Here is an 18,705-nt window from a genome sequence, read left to right on the forward strand (position 1 = left end):
ATCTTTGAATATAATTTTGTCACGTCCATGTATTTAAGTCTGGTAATAGAGCAATACTGAAAAAAAGTTACTGGAAAAGAGTTTGATGTGTTGGTAAATTCATCAACTTGAAATTATTGTAACAAAGAATTGTGATAACATGTTCATTATGTATGTAACAGTTTTTGGGGTTTATTTTGCTTATCTTGAAGAATTAAGCGGACTTACCTTATGTATATACAATTGACACAGCAGTGTGACAGAAAAATTGCTTTCTTGTAAGCTGTAACTACACAAATTAATTAAAAGATGATAGGGTGTTTTTCAGCTGATTTTAAGGTATTCAACTAAATGAAATGCAAGTTGTCTGAGTCCCTTTAATAATAAATAGTTAACAAGAGATATTCTTGCTGAAATATCCATCACTAATTTTTTTATTTTTTAACGTGCCATTTACTAGCTAATAGAAAAGTGCATACAGTCAGTTCAGTTTAAAAGTAAAGCAACTAATTTTGCTTTTTTCAGATGGAAAAAGTATTATTTTTTTGGTTTGGTAGATGATACCCATTTCTTAATGCAATTTGAAATATTTGCAGGTCAGCTTCAGTGACTTGAGAAATATCTTTTTGCAGCATGGCTGTGCCTTTTATGTTTGGCTTGCAAAATTCAATGTTTGAGCAGCTGCTCTGTGATACATTCTGACATGTTTTAGATTTTTTTGTATTTCTACCACTTAGAAAAATGTTGAGCTCTGGAGTCTTTTCTCATGTCCGAGTTTTTCTTCTTTGTTCCAGTGCCAAGGACACACTAGTGAAATGGTGGGACCTGGATACCCAGCACTGCTTCAAAACTCTGGTTGGACACCGAGCTGAGGTAAAAAGAGGATGTGTGGCAATGTTGGGCTGGAGGAACTTGGAATGCATTGCCTCACTCTAGGCTTTCCTTGCTTTCAAGAGTTGTAGGCTGCCACCATCGTACATTTTACTTTCATCAGACTTTAGGACTGAGCAAATGAGAAATTTCCAGACATTCCAAGAGCTGTCATCACATGCATTGGGTGACAATACCCATGCACATGTCCTCAGAGGAGGTCCCAGCTGGGTCCATTCTCTATTTGGTTGCTGTTTAAATAGGTCATTTAAAGATGCTGTGCTTTTTTAATGATAGTTAAGGGAGTCAATTCCTCACGTTGTGCCTCTGGACAGGTCTGGGGGATGGCTTTGCTGTCCAAAGAGAAGCGTCTGATCACTGGGAGCGCTGACAGTGAGCTGAGGGTGTGGGATCTCACGTACATCCAGGAGGTAAGGCATTCCCTCTGTAATCCCTCAGCCCCCCTGCCCAGCTACTTGTCTTTGAACTGAGAAGGAACTGGAACATGTTCATATCTGATGGATGTTCTGGGAAACAGTCAAGGCAATGTCTTTGCTATGTGAGGGGTCCACAAGTTGCTCACAGGATGGGCTTTGCTGTTTCCTGTGTTTTGCACTTTCAAGTGAAGCTGTGAGCACTTCCAGAATGAGATTTCCACAGTGTGTCAGATCTTCCTCCCTTCTGACTTATAGCTGAGGAAGACAGCCTTGTGGGTGGATGATAGCCATGGGGGCACATGGAGTGCTTGGTACCTACAGGAATTCTGTAGGACCAGTGTATGCTAATCAGTTGTATCTCCAGGGGAATGAAGTGTGAGCCAGCAACCACAACACTATAGGTCTTGAGGTTTAAGGTACTCCTTTTCTGTTTTTGTTTTTTTTTTTTCCTTTCCTGTGAGCAGGTAAAAGATCATGATGAACCAGAATCCAAGAAAAGCAAAGGGTCTTCTTCACCTGGAGCAGAAGAAAACAATGAAGAAGATGAGACCTTAGAGGTGGATGAGCATCCTGAGGAAGTAAGATCAGTTTTCCATGCTGTCTCCCATTTGCATGGTTTATATCCTTAGTGTCATATTTAGCCTGTTTGGGAAAATGTGATAATTCTTGTCTTGTTCCATAATTACTTCCTCAGCAGCAGTTGCTGCATCATCTACCTGCAAAACATCTGCAGAAGCATGTGTGCCAAAACCCACAGATTATTCTCCACTGACAGTTTTTCTTTCCTTTCTATTTGAGGACTAGCAAATGTATAAATTTAAAAAGTGCTAATAGAGCTCTTTCATCAAACATCACAGAAATAAAATAGTTCCTTCCTGGTTTGCAGCTGCTGAGTTCAGTACTGTTGCTCAGCCTTGGAGAAACTGAGAGGTTAGAGTTGAACTGTAATGAAATATGGTGTGAGATTGGATTGCAGAAAGCCATTCCCACTTGTGCTGCTGCTGGAGACTTTACTGAATCTGTCTTTCTGGTAGAACTTTCTGGGGTACTGCTCAGATCTCAGGCTGCTTGTAGTTGTGGTAGATACCTGACTTTGTTAATTAATTTTCCAGCTTACTCTCCAGAGGATTTCTCTCCCTTCAATGCCCTGTTGAAGAGTCTCTGTTCTCTGCTTCTCTGCCTCTTTTGACTGAGCTCTGCTGCCTCTGTAGCATAAAAAATCAGATCTGTCTCTTAAATGGCTAGGGTTTGCAAATAAAATTAACTTATTCTTCCACTTAGACTGCCAATGATTATTTTCAGCTGAAATGCAACTAAACACTAGGAGATAAGCTTGTAGCTCATACAGCTTGTTTTGTCTCTTTCTTATCTTTACTAGCTGTTCTGCCAGGACCCTTTAGGTTCATTTCCCACTCTCCTTGACTTTTCTCGTCAGCAGGTTTCTTGAGTTTGCTTGAAAAGATCATTCGACCTCTCAGACCCAAGTTTGTTCCTCTTTCCCTGTAGCGCATTGTTAAGTGCAGCAAAGTTGGATCCATCATGCGGGAAGGGAGAGACCGAGTGGTGACTCTTGGCACAGACAGGATGGGCAAGTTTTTGGCCGTCCACGTGAGTAATGGGGGCCTCTGCTACTGCAGAGCTGCAGAGGAGGCTGGTAAAGACCTTGGATACTTCCTGTAAGGGCCAACCAGGGCTTTGCAAACCTTTGAATTTGTCTATTCTGACTCTAGGGAACAGACACTGTTCTGGAAGTGTTCTCTGTCCTTTCTGAAGAGGAAATCCAAAAGAAATTGGGAAAGAAATTGAAGAAAGCAAGGAAAAAAGCCAAGTAAGTAATTTCTTGGATGATGAAGGCTCCAGAAGGCTCTAGAAAAGCTGTTCAGTAGCATTACACAGTGGTTGAACTCCGAGCTTCTGGCCATTCTCTTTGTGCTAGCTGTTGTATTTTGATCTTTCTGTGAATCCTTGGTGCTTGTCTGAGCAGCACTGCTCCCAGAGACTAAGGAAATACCTTTCTTTCTGAGCCTTCCCTCTGAAAAAAGAAAGTTAAAGTGTGCAAAGAAATGGATATAAAATGGGTTTTTCAGAGCTGCTCAGCTCTACCTGACATTGGTATTTATACTGCTTGGTGCATCAAAATAAGGTCTTGGTAGGCAATGCAGGAATGAGTTTCGTCTGAGAAGTCACAGAGAATCTGATACTTCATTTCCTGTTTTACAGCAGACGGAGATACAGGTGAGAGTTCTCTTGATGGTTACTCTGTGTTGAGTGTCTCTGTGTATCCTGGCACTTAACAGGTGCCTCAGAACAGCCCTTAGGGAGAGACCTGGTTCCAAGGTAGAAACTAAAGCACAGGGCATCTGTGCAAATCTGTAAATCTGGGCATCTGCAAATCTGGAAATGCATTTTGGCAATGGCTGAGAGCTTTTGGTGAGTGATAGGAGATGAGCAGAAGCTGGTCTTACTCTCAAATACAGCTTCTGTTCACTATTTCTGTATCCATCTTTGTAATGTGCCTTGTGTTTTAGCTCCAGAGGAGGAGGTATTTTTAGGACAGTTTGTGTCTTTAGTAGTTTGCATACTGGCATGAACTTCACTGTCCACCCTTCACTGTCCCTATTCTTAAACGTGGTTAGCACTGCTGGATAAGAAGGAAGTTTTTTTCAGCAGGCTAAGTGGTTTCCTTACATTTTCTGTGTTGCTATGTTAGTTTGTGTTGGCTGTGCTGGGTCATTTGACTCTCCTCCGTTATCTGACATTTCCAGACAGAACTCTGAAGAGGAGCCTGAAAGGAGTGTGGAGCTGAGCCTGCAGGAAGAGATTCAGCGGGTCACTAACGTCAAAGCTTCTTCTAAAATCAAGTGAGTGGAAAGCCTTTTGTAGAGTCTGATGAGTGGTTATGCAGCTACCTGGGGAGAACTCTGTATGGCTCAGTGCAGGCAGAGGTGGAAGAAGTTTCCCCCTCAACATATGTTTAGCTTAGAGCTGGGGAGAGGCCTACCATGATTTCCAATCCATTCACACCTCTGTGGCTCCGTGTGCACTTGCTTGTTGGATATGCCCTGGCTATATTCTTCTGTCTTAGTTGTTTTTGATAATTGATCCCTCCAACACTTTGTCTTATTACCCCTGTGTACAGCTCTGATTTTGTCTAATCAAACAGGTCATTTGACTTGATTCTCTCTCCAAAAGGAGAGCTGAAGATGGTACTGCTGCTCCAGAACAATATCATTGAATTGTACAACCTGGACCTGTCAGCACAAGTGACCCAGGCTGTCCGTGTGTCCAGGATAACCATTGGAGGCCACCGCAGTGATGTCAGGACATTGGCTTTTAGCTCTGACAACATTGCCATTCTCTCAGCAGCTGCAGAGTCTGTGAAGATTTGGAACAGGTATGCAGTCTGGTTGTGTCAGTCTCCCAGAGTTGAGGGGTGCTTGTTAAGAAAGGGAGTGATAAGAAAGAGAGGACAGTGGAACGAGATAAAGCAGTGAAACGAGATAAAGCAGTGAATGAAGTAAAGGAAGCAAATAGAAAATTATTTTTCTTTTTTCCTTATTAGGTAAACTGAGAAACTATAGGTCTAAAATTCAACAGACGCTCTAAACACAAAGGTCATACTTAGCAGTTGGGTATAGACTATTTTGCTATGGATTTTTTTTTGATTTTTCATTTTTAATAAGAGGTATTAATTGTTACCATAAACAAGCCTGTTTTTTAGGGAACATGTGGGTTTTTTGACATTTTATCTGAAGGATTTAGTATTAGACTGAGCGGGCTATTGCATTGATCTAGAGTATTGTGTGTTGATGTAGAGTCCCGTTCCAGTGTTTCTTGAGTGGTGTTGATTTCAAGGTCAGTTTGCTCTGTGTACACTGTCTTACACTCTGTCCTTTCCTGAAATGCTGTTTCAAATTAGGAGCTCTGTTCTTGTTCACAGCAACAATAGGTCATGATGGTGGACATGTGGCATGTTTTTATGGGAAACTTTGTTAGCAGTGTTGCTGGGTGGTGTTTGTGTCAATAGAATGGTGGTGGCTTATCTTCTGACCGCAGTTGAAAGACAGCTATGGTTAGAGGCCACACAGGAGCATGTCTCATTGTGTGTGATAAGGGATTTTGGGCTCTGCTTTGTCCACAGGTCAACCTTGCAGTGCATCCGGACCATGGAGTGCGAGTATGCGCTCTGCTCGCTCTTTGTCCCCGGAGATCGGCAGGTCATCATTGGGACCAAGGTGAGGAGTGGCCCTCGGACTCCAGACTGCCCAGGTCTGGGAATGTGTTAGGCTTCTAAGGCAGCCTCACAGAAAACGCATTGCCTCTCCTTGGAGCACTGCTCTGTTCCCAGAGTCATTACAGAACTCTTGTGGCTTGAGGTGGAAAGCAGAGTGGAGCTTTGGGAAGGCCCTGATGGAGATCAGGAGTTTGGCCATCTGTGTGTAACAGCCACCTAATGAAGCTGGCTGCTGGGGGCATGGGTGGTAGAGAGCTCTTCTGCCAGGAGCTGTCATGAGTTGAGAGCAGAGGCTGATTCTTCCTCTGTGATGTCTTTCTCCCCAGACAGGGAAGTTGCAGCTGTATGACCTGGCTTCTGGCAGTCTGATAGAGACACTTGATGCTCATGACGGGGCAGTGTGGTCTATTGCTCTTTCACCAGACCAGGTAACTCAGCCACCCTTAAAAGTATCATCTGCACATCTTTTCATGTAATTCCTTCCTAAGGTACTGTTTGCACCATGGAATTTATTTTGCACCACATGCTTTGTTCCATGGAAGCATGGAGCCCCTCATCCTCAGAGGTGGAGGATGCAGTTGATACTGTCTAATAACTTTATAGTGGAATCAAAACTATAGCAAGAAATAATCTGCCTGAAATTCATCCACCCTACAGATGAAAACATATGGGATAGATTTTACCCTCCTTCTTAATGTAAAACGTTGAACTGCTGTTCCTTTAGAAGGCTCTGTTGCAGGGTGGTGGTCAGTTGTGTGTTATCCAGTAACAGTGAGAGTCTCAAGCTGCTCATAAATCAAAAGCATATTGTTAGCTGCAGCTGAGATGACTGCTTTACATCCCAAAGTTTCAATCCAGGTTTTGTTTTACATTTGGGGTCTTTGTCTTAGACCTCCAAAAATAAACTAGAGCTTTTGAAATTGTTTTTGTTTCTCGGGCAATGTGTGTTCTAACCAGAGCAAGTGCTCCTGATGGTATCCACTTAATCATTAATGGTGTAGGAAAGTGGGACATTTCAAAAACTTCCTCTGTGTTGGCAATTCCTTGCTGTAGACTTTCTCTGGGTGATAGGAACTAGTTTCACAGCAACTTTCTTGTTTTCCCCTACAGCATGGCTTTGTGACAGGAGGTGCTGATAAATGTGTCAAGTTCTGGGAGTTTGAGCTTGTGAAGGATGAGAGCAGTGTTCAGAAAAGGTGAGAAGATAAACCTTGTGTTATTGTTGTTGATGGGTGCTGTGGCCTTTGCTGTGCACAGCAAGAACTGCCCATGACATCTGTATGGAACACATGGAGGAGAGTGTGAGCTCAGTGCAGTTTTGTGGAGACCTGAGCTTAGCTGGAGGATGGCACTTGTCTCATTCTGATCCTTTTTTGTGTGTGTGAGTTTAGTGTCTATAGGCTGGGCCTGCAGATCTTTACTGCAAATGTAGCAGTGAAGTTCATCAGCCACCAGAGCCTGCTTATTTCCAGTCCTGTCATAGTGAGGAATGAGGTGCTGCATGTAAGAATTCACTTGCTTTCCCAGGGTACAATGTAGCACTTGTATCTATTTTTCTTCCTAGTTTTTTTTTTGCCTGGGCCAACAGTTGTTTTTATCCTCTTGTTGCCAGGCTTTCCATGAAGCACGTGCGTGTTTTACAGCTGGATGAAGATGTGCTCTGTGTGCGGTACAGCCCCAACCAGAAGCTGCTGGCTGTCTCCTTGCTGGATTGCACTGTGAAGGTTTTCTACGTTGACACACTCAAGGTGCATGACCAAACGGGCTGTGAGGCTGTGCAGGAAGGGATGTGACTGTAGCCTGCAAGATCAGGAATACAAAGAAAAACGTGTCTGCTTTATGTGGAACATGCATCCTCCTTCAGGGGCCTGTTTGCTGGCAAACCGGACAGAACCATGGTTGTTCCACAATGGGAACTGGAAGATCCATTTTTCATTTAAAAAGTGTTCTGAGCCTCCATGCAGGTGGCAAGGTTCATTCTAAACCCTGCAGATGTGGTGGTACTCCAGATCTGTCAGGCAGTGTGAAGGTGGAAAGGAATGTGTCTCACGTGGTGTTAAATAGGGCATGTCAGAGGCAAAGCCTGTGGGAGGAGAACCTTCCTTGTGAGCAGTGTGTGGTGGATTTGTGAGCTGTGTATTAGCATGTGAATGTTATGGGGTGACACAAGACAGATTGGTGCTGATAGTTATGTGGAGAGAAACAGGAATCAACTCCAGTGACACTGGTGATTGGCACCAGATTTAGCTAGAGAGCCAACAGAGCTAGTTCAGCTTGCTTGGCTACTTCCACCTTTTCAATTCTGCCCTCATGACCCTGCTGCTAGCAGTGTTCAGGGCAAGAATGAAAGTGGGTCAGTGTTAGAAAAACAGCTCCTGAAGAAGAGCAGAAGTAGCTTGGAGCTTGAGATTTTCACACCTCTGTACCCAGCATGCCTAACTGAGTCATCTTCCTTCTGCTTCAGTTTTTCCTTTCTCTCTATGGACACAAGCTGCCAGTGCTGTGTATGGACATCTGCTATGTAAGTATCATTAGGGCTGTGTAATGTGGGACTGTGGTGATATGGATGAGTGTGAGAGCCTCTGGTGGCATCAAGGCCTCTAGGATAATGCTTGCTTGTCACCTCCTTGCTCCTGACTTAGCAGTTTCTGGGTGGGACACAGCAAGCCCCTTATTCTGCAGTCCTGTGCTCACTGGAAGAGTTATTAGAGTTGGGGTCATGACAGAACTGACCCTGGGGCATTTTGTGAGTGAATGGAAATCAAAATGCTGTCAATGGTCCCTTACACTCATTGTGACAGGTACAGCCTGCTTTCTGCTTAAGTTACTGTGTGAGAGGAGCCTGAATTGTTAGTGGGAGCAGAGGGCAGGTGCTGAGAGGAAGCAGCCTCTTTGTGCCTGTTCATTCTGGGGCTGCATCTTGCTCTGAGGTATCTTTGGAATGAGGCTCATTGAAAACCAAGAAGAATGTCAGGATGTAACCAAAGACCTGCAGAGGGCCAGAGTGCTGTCAGTGGGCTGTGCCAGTACCCGAGCATGGGCCACTGGGGAGGAGGTGGAGGGATCAGGAGGCCAGGTGTCTGCCTACTCAGCAGTGCAGAGTCACTGGGGTAGCAGCAGTTCCCCACACTGTCCTCTCTCTTTGTTGCTCTCTAGGATGGAACTCTAATTGCAACTGGCTCTGCTGACAGGAATGTGAAGATTTGGGGCTTGGATTTTGGTGACTGTCACCGTTCTCTATTTGCCCATGATGACAGGTTAGTCAAATCCTACAGCATCTTTGGACTGTGGACTTGTCTCCAAGGAGTTGTGATCCAGCAATAATCCTTTTATCCAGCATAGAGCAGGGGGAGTTCTGCAGTGTTCCCCAAGTGGGTAAATTTGAGCCTTTTTGTCTTCCAGTGTGATGTATCTGCAGTTTGTGCCCAAATCCCATCTCTTCTTCACGGCTGGGAAGGACAGCAAGATTAAGCAGTGGGACGCAGATAAATTTGAACATATCCAGACACTGGAGGTAGGAAGTTTTGGCATCTGTTGAAAGGAAGCAATATCCCTGCATGAGCAGGATTTTCCTCAGGGGTGGAAGTTGGGTGATATTAATGTCAAAGCTCTTCTGTCATCTATGCAGGGGCATCACCAGGAGGTTTGGTGTTTGGCTCTCAGTCCCAATGGAGACTATGTGGTGTCAGCATCCCATGACAAGTCCCTGCGCCTCTGGGAAAGGACAAGGGAGCCACTGATTTTGGAGGAGGAGAGGGAGATGGTGAGAGTTGCATTTTTGCTACCAAAACCAACTTCCAGACCTTTTTTTTGTTGGTCTTTGTGTCTTTTTATAGGTCTGTTGCTTACAGTCTTTGACATTCTCTTGTGCACCTTTCAGCACAAATGTGTTCGGGAGGCAGTTCAGCAGGTGGCTGATGTGGAGGGATGGAGAGCACTGCTCCCATTAAATGCAGTTTGTCCCTTTTCCAGCTGTGAGAGGTCTGTTCTGTCTCAGAGATTTGGGATGTTGGAAGAAGCCCCTCCTATTCCATTTGAGCATGTATTGGGAGCAATCATAGATTCAGAAGGACTTCAATAGGAAGGTCTGGAGGTCTCTAGTCCAACCCCTTGCTCATTGCAGGATGATCTTAAAACTATATCAGACTGCTTAGACTTGTCTTCTTACACTGACATCTCCAAGGAAATAGATTTTCTGCTCTGTCTGAGCACCCGTTCCAGTATTGGAGTTGGCTGATGTGTTTATTTCATGTATCCAATCAGAGGTTCAATTTGTAACTCTATCTTTTTGCTGAATCTCTCAGCAGAACCTGTTTCTGTCGCCCCTTCCTAAGGCAGTTCTGAAACCACGGTGAGGGGGGCGGGGGGAGGCAGAAATGCAGAAGCAGGAGGGGATGAGAAACCTGCAATAGATGTTTGGGGTTTTTTTATCCCGGCCTGTTTGCAAGAGCTGACCCACACACTGTACCTTGATGCCTTGTGTTTGGTAAAAGGAGAGATAAAGATAGCTCTTTTCCAGATTCCAGAAAAGTTTGTTTTGGGTCAAATTTGAATAGCGAGGTGGGCATGAATGCATGAACTAGTGAACTATGCATAACATAATTGGTGCCCTTTCATGTGAGAGATGGTAGACCAGAGACTTCCCTTTTGCAGCCCAGGACAACCTGGGACTTTTCTAGATTTGTTCCCTATGTGTTGTGTGGCTGATGAAAGGTGTGGTGCTGAACTGTGATGTCTGTCTCAGCTTGGTGGAATCCTGAAGGGCTGTTCCTGCACCCTGAGCAGAGACCTGGATTTCTTTCTCTGTGGGAGATTCTAGAGTTCACTGTGGGGTTGGGACCAGGGACAAATGGGCATTTTGCCACTGGCATTGTTGGACTCTGCTGATGGGTTGTGGTTTTGCAATGGGCTGCATGAAGCCTTCTAGGTTGTCTTGCTCAAATAGTCTGGAAGGGACTTTCACCCTTGCCTTACTGCTGTTAATATCTTGTGTTCTCATCCTCTGTAGCAACGAGAAGCTGAATATGAAGAGAGTGTGGCAAAGGAAGAACAGCCTGTGGTAAGTTGCACCATCTGAATGTGTGTCAGTCTGACTGTACAAACTCTGGAAAAACTATTTCTGTAAGAGGCATGGAAGAGGTATCAGGGAGAAAGGAACATTTTCTTTGAGGTGGTGCAGGAGGGAAGGGGATGCTGAAGCTGTGTCTGCTCCATGGTGCAGTTGGCTGTGGTGCTGTGGAAGGATGGAACTGCAAGCTCTGTATTTTGTATTTTGTAGGTGCCTGGAGAGAGGCAAGGAGAGACAGGGCTGGCAGGAAAGAAGACCATTGAAACCATCAAAGCGGTAAGGTGCTGTGGCTCTACCAGCATGGCTTTGTGCCTTACCAGTCTCTCAAGGGGGGTTCTCATGGGGTCATAGCATCACCTGTGCTGTCACATAAGGGCAGATTGCTCTTGCATGCAGAGGCAGTCTGTCCTGCTCAGGAGCCAACAGGGAGGGTTATGACTTTGAAGAGTCACACATTCTTGAGAGGAATGAGGTGTGAGGTTCCTGTTGCTGCAGCTGCCTGCCACATGTGGGACAGACAGAGCTGCTCTTACCCTCTGCGGTTTGCATCCCAAAGGAGCAAAAGGCAGCTGGGATGTTCTCAAGGCATTAGGCCTCTCCCTGAAGGGCTGTGCAGTCCAGTGGGCATCTGTGGAAGGTGGAAATCTGTTGTGGTGCTTGACATGGGAGATGTGTAGGAAGATGTGGGGGTGGGTAATTCCATGGCTGCAGATTTCATTGGTTTGGTAATTTTCAGAGGAAATCCTTAATCTGAATAGTCAAAATGGCCTGACCCTGGCTTTGCTTGGTGGTCAAAGCAACAACTGAAGCTGCAGCAGAGAGCACCCAGGGCAGTGGGGGAATGTGGATGGTCTGTGACATCTTCAGGACATGACTTGTGTGTTCAGGCTAATGGAGTAGAGGTTATAAAGAGAGATGCCATGTGATGCTCTGTGTCAGCACCTCTGCTTCCACCTCTATTTGTCCATCTGAGCTTTGTCCTGGCATGTTTGGTGTCACTGATGTGTTGTTCTTGTGCTGCACAGGCTGAGAGGATCATGGAAGCTATTGAGCTGTACAGAGAAGAGACTGCAAAATTAAAGGAACACAATGCCATATGCAAAGCTGCAGGAAAAGAGGTAAAAGACTGAGGAATGTAAAAATCCCAAGGTGTGTTGGGCGTATCCTTCCATCTTAGGTGGAAAGGCTTAGCATGAAGATAAAGTCAGGACAGCTGAAAACAGCAGACATTTGCTCAGATTATTTGGAGAACTAAATGGCACTGTGCTCTGGGGCATAATTAAGGGTTTATTCTTTCCCATGATCTTAAAGTCATAGCAGGATGTAAGTTTTGTCTGTAGAAGAGTGTGTTGCTGCAGGTTCATCCTCAAGCCTCATCTTTGCCTTCATCTCAACACTCCCTGCTAAATAAGGGACTGTCATAGAAGTGGGAAAAGTGACAAGAAGTGGAAGAAAATTCATCCATATTTGAGTTAGTCATATATATCTGAGAATGAGATTGTCTGATGGCTTCAAATGAGGCCTGCAGCAACATTCTGAGGAGGTTGGAGGTGTGGGAATTGCAGGAAGACACTTAATAAAAACTCTCTTCTGCTGTGGGTAAAAGTTTGCTCCCAATATGCATTTATACTCACACACCTGCCTCATTCTAACCCATTCTGTGTCTCCAGGTTCCCTTCCCTGTCAATCCCATTCTCCGTGCCTATGGAAATATTACAGTAAGTGGAATGCCTGGGCCACAGGCTGTAGCTGGAGTGGGGCTGGTTGATTTGCTGGCTGAGCCAATATGCTGGGTTGCTGTGGGGAAGGACTGCTTAGTTCAACTTTCTTGGCTTGTGCAAAGTGAACATAATTTAGGGTTTTCATGTTGATGGGTTTTTGTTTGTTTGTTTGGTTGGTTTTTTTGGTTATTTTTTAGTATCATACATGTGTGTTATACAACCCTGATGGGAGCCATGACCTTATGATGTTCCTTATCATGAGCTTGGGGTTTACAGTCTTCTCCAAGATACAGAAAAGCTAGTTCAAACCTTTCCCAGGTTTATTTATGTGGTGTTGCTGCAATTACTGTTTCTGTTCCTACTCCTGCAGAATGTACACTGCGAACATTCTGAATGGTAGTTCAATGCCCAGGTATTGCAGGCTAGATCTGGTGTCGTTTTTCATTCATGTCATACTACTGCACAACAGTTTTCACTGAATTCTGTGGATTTTTGACATATTACAAAATACACAGACAAGGATGCATGGATTTCAGTGATAAATAAAAATCCACTACTTTGAGTAGCTTAGTTTTTGTTTTTGTGTTTATTCCAATGTGCACTCCCAGACTTTTTTTTTAAGTACCCGAAGATCCTTGTTTTTTCACTCTCCCCTTTTCATGCAGTCATTCAATGGTTTGGGTTGGATGCGACCTTAAAGATCATCTGGTTCCAACCCCTCTGCTCTGGGCAGGGACTAGGGACCCACTAGACCTGGTTGCTCAAAGGTGAATGTCAGTGCCAGATGGAACAGCCTTTGTCTTCCTTCTAATTACCTGTAACCACCTTGCAAGAGCCCTTCTGACCCTTTCTCCATGATTATAGGTCTATTTAATTATAAGTTGGATAGACTTAACAGAAGTGAATGAAATCTTATGACTTAGTAGTTAGAGGCACTTTCCCACTTCCCAGCTCTGCTCTGGGGATCTTATCCCATCTGCCAAATGCTTCCAGCAGATAAACAGGAGTAGTAGGAATTATGTCTGGGAGATGAATTTGTATAAGGTTTTTTATATATAATTTGTTCTGCCAAGCTTTTTGTCTAATTTGTAGAAGACTCAGTGACATGAATTGAGATTACTTAGTTGGTTAAATATAAATTAGATTTTTCACAATATTCTTCACCAGTGTAGAGTTTCCTGAGAAAGCTGAGGGAGAGCCTCTGAGAGCGGCAGCTGATTGAAGCTGAAGGGGTTTCCTCTTTGTTATATTCAGCTTGAAGTGTGTGTCTCACAGGATGTGATGGTGTGTTTTTAACTGTGTGAAATGGACCTTAGGGCATGTTGGTCCTGGAATATTTCTTGTTAAGCAGGGCTGGTGTCTTTCCTCTGTTGCAGCCTTCTGCCTATGTGCTGGAAGTTTTCAAGAAGGTCAAGTCAAGGTGAGTCCCAAGAGCTTCATTGCTGAACAGATTTGTGACTGAGTGTTGGGTTTCTAGGCCCAGGACTGGCTGGGGTCTTTGAGTGGTCTCTCATGCAAGGTATGGGCAGTGCTAGAGAGCCTGGAGTCACTGTTCCTGGCAGCCTCTTTTGGAACATGCATGGAACTGGAGAATGGGAAGTGTGCCTTCCATGGAGAGTGTAGACTGAAGCTTCTGGATGTGGGTTGGCTGCTTGGAGATGTGCATGTATGTGGAGAGCAGTTTGGGGATGCTGAGGAGGGGAGGCTGTGTGCCTGCTCCCTGTGGCACAAGATGTCTGGGCTGTGCAGATGCAGGACATCCAGTGCAGATGTGGGCAGTCGTGGACCAGCTGTGAGAAATGCTTAGCACAGCTGAGTACCAGAACCCACCTGTGTGGATGTGTTTCCTGCTCATCTGTAGCAGTGTAGTGGCTGAGACTAATGCTTGTGTCCCTTTGCTTTTTCCCTCAGTGAGCTGGAAGAGTCTCTCCTGGTGCTGCCTTTCTCCTACGTCCCTGACCTGCTCAGACTTTTCAATGAATATATTCAGCAGGGCTCAGACGTTGAGCTTCTGTGCCGAGCTCTCCTCTTCCTGCTCAAGTGAGTCCTTTATCTGCCCAGACATGTTTGGGCTTTCTTCTGAGTCTCTGGGCCTGAAACTTTTGGGAAGCATCCTTGGGAATAAAAGCGTGGTCTCTGCAGGAGATGAGGAATCTCTGCAGCCCACAGTGAATGGTGTGGGAATGACCTGCTTAGATGCAGAGTGCTGACATGCCCAGCTGGGGTTGCTGGTCCTGGTGGCCCAAGTCTCACTGGAATGAAAAGATCCCTCATCAAGTCTGATGAGGCACTGTTGGTGGCACAGAGTCACTGTAGAGCCTGTGTGTCCTCAGAAAGACCTTCCCTTTGGACCACTGTTAAACTTAAGAAAACAGCTTTTCCAGATAAATTTGTCCATGTGCAGTGCTGGTCTGGGGAAGACAAATTAAAAAAAACCCCATATGTCCAGAACATACAGAGGCTCAGGAGAGGGCCTTTGTATGTTGTTAGTTACAGTGCTGCAATACACTGCCTGCTTCATTCCCAGGATACATTTTGGGCAGATCACAGGCAACCAGATGCTGGTGACAGTGATAGAAAATCTGAAGAAAACTGCCATCTCCAGAGTCAGCGAGGCGCGGGTGAGTGTTGCACCCTCCCCTTTTCCAGGATGTAGAATAATGGGATGATACAATGTTTGTGAGCATGAGTTGTCTGTGGTGTCCAGTGGGGAAGTTGGCTGGGGGTCTGAGCTCATTTAAACCATACTCTTTTGCAAAAAGTCTGCCTTTTCCTTATGTTCCTCCTCATGTGGGAATACCCAGTGGTGAGCTTAAACTTGTGCTCCCTGCCACATTTGCACTTGGTTTTCTGATACATGTGCTTGGATCTTGGCTTGCTAGTTTCTAAATATGTTGTAGGAGGTAAAGTAACTCCCTGCTTCTCTTGGGCTTTTCTTTGGGTTACTACCTCAATGCAGACTGTGTATTTTCCCAGAGGAAGCTTCAGGTGCCTGCCAGCAGCTTGTCTTTTAGAAATATGGTGGATTATAGCTGCTCTTATGAGAGGACTGTGGGGAACTGAATGCAGGACTGGCTGTTCTCCTGGTCAGATGAAGTTTACATTTAGTTTACATTTAAAGTAATGTTGCTTTCTTTAAATCCTGTGTTTTCACCATCTCTTTTTAGAAGGGTGGCCAGTGCAGGACTCTCTTCCCCCTAACTAGCTTGGGATGTGCCTCACAGTGTGGTGCTGGTCTGTCTCTGCAGGATGTGCTGGGATTCAACATGGCAGGGCTCCAGTTCCTGAAGAGGGAGATTGAGGCCAAGGAGGAGGTGACATTTTTTGCTGATGCTACTGAACGCTTTGAGGAGAAGAAGAGAAAAAGGAAGAAGAAAGAAAAGATGGTTCTTGCAGTGCTCTAGCATTTGTTGCCCAAGACCCAGAGCATCTGGATGGACTCATGTGGCCTCACTGTTGACCATGGAAGTGTTCTTGTGGCTGAACATCTGTGATGACGTCCCGTGGCTGGGACAAAGTCTGTCCCCTCCACATGTGGTATAACCCAGCGTGTAAACCCAACTCAGAACGGTTGTCTCTGAGATGGACTCTCTAGGCTGCTGCAGATGAATGCCTTTGGACTCTTTCTGAGGTGGCTGTCAAAGGCACGTGCTCTTCCTCTTATGGAATGCCTGTTAGAAATGGAGTTGATTTCTGGCAGCATTGATTCGGTGGAATCCAGCACACAGACTGCTGGTGAGACCATGCCTTTTTCCAGGATTAAAATCCTGGCAGGATTTTTCACTGACACCCGCTGGTGGCTTGTGGCCTGTGGAAAAAGCTCTGATTTCTGCTGAAGTGTGAGAACTTGAGCTACAGCCACTCACTCTTTAGTGGGACAGGGAGAAACATGGCTGCACTCTATTAAAGGCATATTTATATTTCCTTTGTGAGACAATTTTGTTTATGGTGTTTTTTCCTGGCATTTCTTTTGTAAATCCTCAGTTGCCTTGGCCTGTGTGTCTGTTTTGAAAGGATTTTTTACAGAGCATAAAATCACTGGGAGCAAATGAAAGGCCTGCCATCCCAGATCCTATTTTTCTGAAGGGCTGGCGGACCAAGTGTGAGAAGTCTGGAAGCCCCTTACTTGCTCCAGGCTTTAGAAATTGCACTGATTTGTTGCAATATTGTATTTGTCCTGTGTCAGATAAAATTATTTATTTTCACAGTGGGGGCATTGGGGCAGAATGAAGTGAACAAGTCTCTGCTGCTGTTGCTACTAATTTATAGCACATGCTGTGTTTTTTTACCAGTGGTCAAGTCACTGGTTTGGGGGATGTGGTGGGGCCTGCTCCTGGATACTTTGCTGACTCTTGGGCTCATGTGTCTGATTTAGGTACTCAAAGCTGAACTTCCAAGTTGAATTTCCTGTGGATTTTTAGTTGGATCCCAGTTGTGGCTGACTGCTGTCTTTGACTCAGGTTGTCTGTTACTAACAGTTATGCAAAAGGCCAGCAGTTCAGTTGGTCATTCTCTAGGCAGCACTTCAGGTGTAAGAACCATACCTCAGTTGTTCGTATGTAACTTTGTCAGGGGATGATTGTTCACTTGCTTCTTCAGAGTCTGGGTAATTCACAGGAGCACATTGTTATTTCCAGGTGGCTTTCAGACTCTTTATAGAAATGGCAACCTTCATACAGCTCTGCCAATTGTTTCACTTGAATCACAAGTTTCATCCATATCTGGACAAATAGAAAATTATAGGGGCACCCAGAAACAGCTGCATTCAAACATGCCTCTATCCTGACTTATGCTGTTCTGTTTCATTATATTCTGTTATTTTCCTTTAATGCTCCCAAAATAGACCCTCAGGGATTATTAGGAGAAAGAGAAGGCACTGTAGGATGGTATATTTTGTTGGTAAAGTCAATTGACATCTGTTATCCACATTATCTGCTGCTGAAATGGACCAGCCCGCTGGAAAAATAAGTGGTACAGATGGAGAGCTGGCTTGTGATACACAGTGCACCCTCAGCTGAGGTGACTGAGGGGAGAGATGCCAAAACCAGGTACCAAAAGGGGAAGGCTGACTGTGCCTCTGCTTACATTAATGACAGGGAAATAGATGTTATGGATGCTGTATAATGAACTGCTGTTTGATGATCCCCTGGGAGGCCTGGAAGAAAAAAACATGGCCATGGGCACATGAAGTCGGGGACTGATTAGAAGGATGTAAATGGTGATACAGAAGAGTAGCTTGGGATGCAGAGTTGCCTTATAGTGACAGGTGTCCTCTGATCTAAGTTGGGAAAGATGGAATTCCTTCACTTTTGTCTCTGTTTGCTGTCACTGGTATTGCCCTTTCTTGGGTGAAATTCCCTGGATTTACAAACCTGAACAGGAAAGCACTTTCAAGTACAGGGCAAGCTTAAATCTGTATTGTTAGAATATGTATCTCACCTAACAGTGTGGATGTTAGGATTCAGAAGTGGCATTCATATTTCACACTTGTGAAAGCTGCTGTTAATGCCTAATCATGGGATTCTCAGTCACTGAAGTGTTGAGAGAACAAGTCATCTACATGTATCAAGGAAAATTCCCCATCTCTCTCAACATGTCACATGTTGGGAAAAAGATGAAGCATGGGAAAGGACCTTGTGAGAAATGAATTCATAAACTGGAAGCAGAGCTACACTTGGGCACACAAATGTGGCTCAAAAAGAGCCTGTGATCTTTTAGCCATTGCTGTGTAGGTGGGAGCAAGGAGGGGCAAAAGACCATCTCTAAGTGGCTCAGACTTCCACTATGAAGAGAGATGAGCAGGTGAACATTTGAAGGTTCATGTGTGACTGTGAACAAGAGGGTATAAGAATCCCTTTCTTGTCAACTTTGTGTACTTGGAACCCCCATCTGGTATGTGCAGCTTATTAAAGGTAGGTGAGCACACAGAACGTTAAGCCTATGATTGTGAAAGCAAACATAAACTTTGGAATTAGAAGACCAGAGCAAAACCTAATCCCTTTTAAAAACAAATTTAGTGGGAATCATGCAGCACTGCTCTGTAGTAGGGTTGAAATACAGCAATCTTACCACTGTTCACATTTCAGACAGCCACATCAGGAGATCGTGCAACTTTTTGGACTACCTTTCCCATTAACAGGGAAAAGGCAAAATACTTTTCTCATTTAATCTTATTAAATGAATAGAAAAATGACACTGGATGTTTCCATAAGTTGGACTAAAATCTAGGTATTTCAGTGTTGCTGATCCTCATGTTGATCTTCTAGAGGTCTAACCTGTAGTGGAAGAGGACAGAAAATTAACATGAATGGAAGGAAGAAAAAACAAGAAGAAATCCCAGCTCCACCTTTGTACAGTTGTTGAACCAAACCTAATAATTATTTCCAGATTCTCTGC

At 44.6% G+C, this 18,705-nt stretch overlaps 2 protein-coding genes across 3 annotated transcripts in view; one reads left to right on the forward strand and one right to left on the reverse strand.

Annotated features, from left to right (window-relative positions):
* Nucleotides 1-16,246, forward strand: part of WDR3 (WD repeat domain 3) — an 18,746-nt gene extending 2,500 nt beyond the window's left edge. The window contains exons 4-27 of one of the 2 annotated variants that reach the window (XM_032747008.3): nt 774-852; nt 1,185-1,280; nt 1,751-1,864; nt 2,793-2,894; nt 3,017-3,114; nt 3,507-3,521; nt 4,052-4,147; nt 4,450-4,680; nt 5,428-5,521; nt 5,847-5,948; nt 6,631-6,716; nt 7,133-7,268; nt 7,985-8,041; nt 8,677-8,777; nt 8,923-9,034; nt 9,149-9,283; nt 10,529-10,579; nt 10,799-10,864; nt 11,614-11,706; nt 12,259-12,306; nt 13,686-13,729; nt 14,221-14,349; nt 14,837-14,930; nt 15,558-16,246. In XM_032747008.3, the coding sequence (XP_032602899.2) occupies nt 774-852; nt 1,185-1,280; nt 1,751-1,864; nt 2,793-2,894; nt 3,017-3,114; nt 3,507-3,521; nt 4,052-4,147; nt 4,450-4,680; nt 5,428-5,521; nt 5,847-5,948; nt 6,631-6,716; nt 7,133-7,268; nt 7,985-8,041; nt 8,677-8,777; nt 8,923-9,034; nt 9,149-9,283; nt 10,529-10,579; nt 10,799-10,864; nt 11,614-11,706; nt 12,259-12,306; nt 13,686-13,729; nt 14,221-14,349; nt 14,837-14,930; nt 15,558-15,713 (2,335 nt within the window). In that variant the 3' untranslated portion in view covers nt 15,714-16,246. The remainder of the gene's footprint in view (nt 1-773; nt 853-1,184; nt 1,281-1,750; nt 1,865-2,792; nt 2,895-3,016; nt 3,115-3,506; nt 3,522-4,051; nt 4,148-4,449; nt 4,681-5,427; nt 5,522-5,846; nt 5,949-6,630; nt 6,717-7,132; nt 7,269-7,984; nt 8,042-8,676; nt 8,778-8,922; nt 9,035-9,148; nt 9,284-10,528; nt 10,580-10,798; nt 10,865-11,613; nt 11,707-12,258; nt 12,307-13,685; nt 13,730-14,220; nt 14,350-14,836; nt 14,931-15,557) is intronic. The other variant, XM_030266661.4, reaches the window with a different exon arrangement.
* Nucleotides 16,247-18,461: 2,215 nt separating this feature from the next.
* The window catches only part of SPAG17 (sperm associated antigen 17), an 89,529-nt gene continuing 89,285 nt past the window's right edge, over nt 18,462-18,705 (reverse strand). The window contains exon 48 of the mRNA XM_072925738.1: nt 18,462-18,584. The gene's annotated coding sequence lies outside the window, so the exon portion shown is untranslated. The remainder of the gene's footprint in view (nt 18,585-18,705) is intronic.

Source organism: Taeniopygia guttata, chromosome 1 (genome assembly GCF_048771995.1).
Source record: "Taeniopygia guttata chromosome 1, bTaeGut7.mat, whole genome shotgun sequence".
Lineage (NCBI taxonomy): Eukaryota > Metazoa > Chordata > Aves > Passeriformes > Estrildidae > Taeniopygia > Taeniopygia guttata.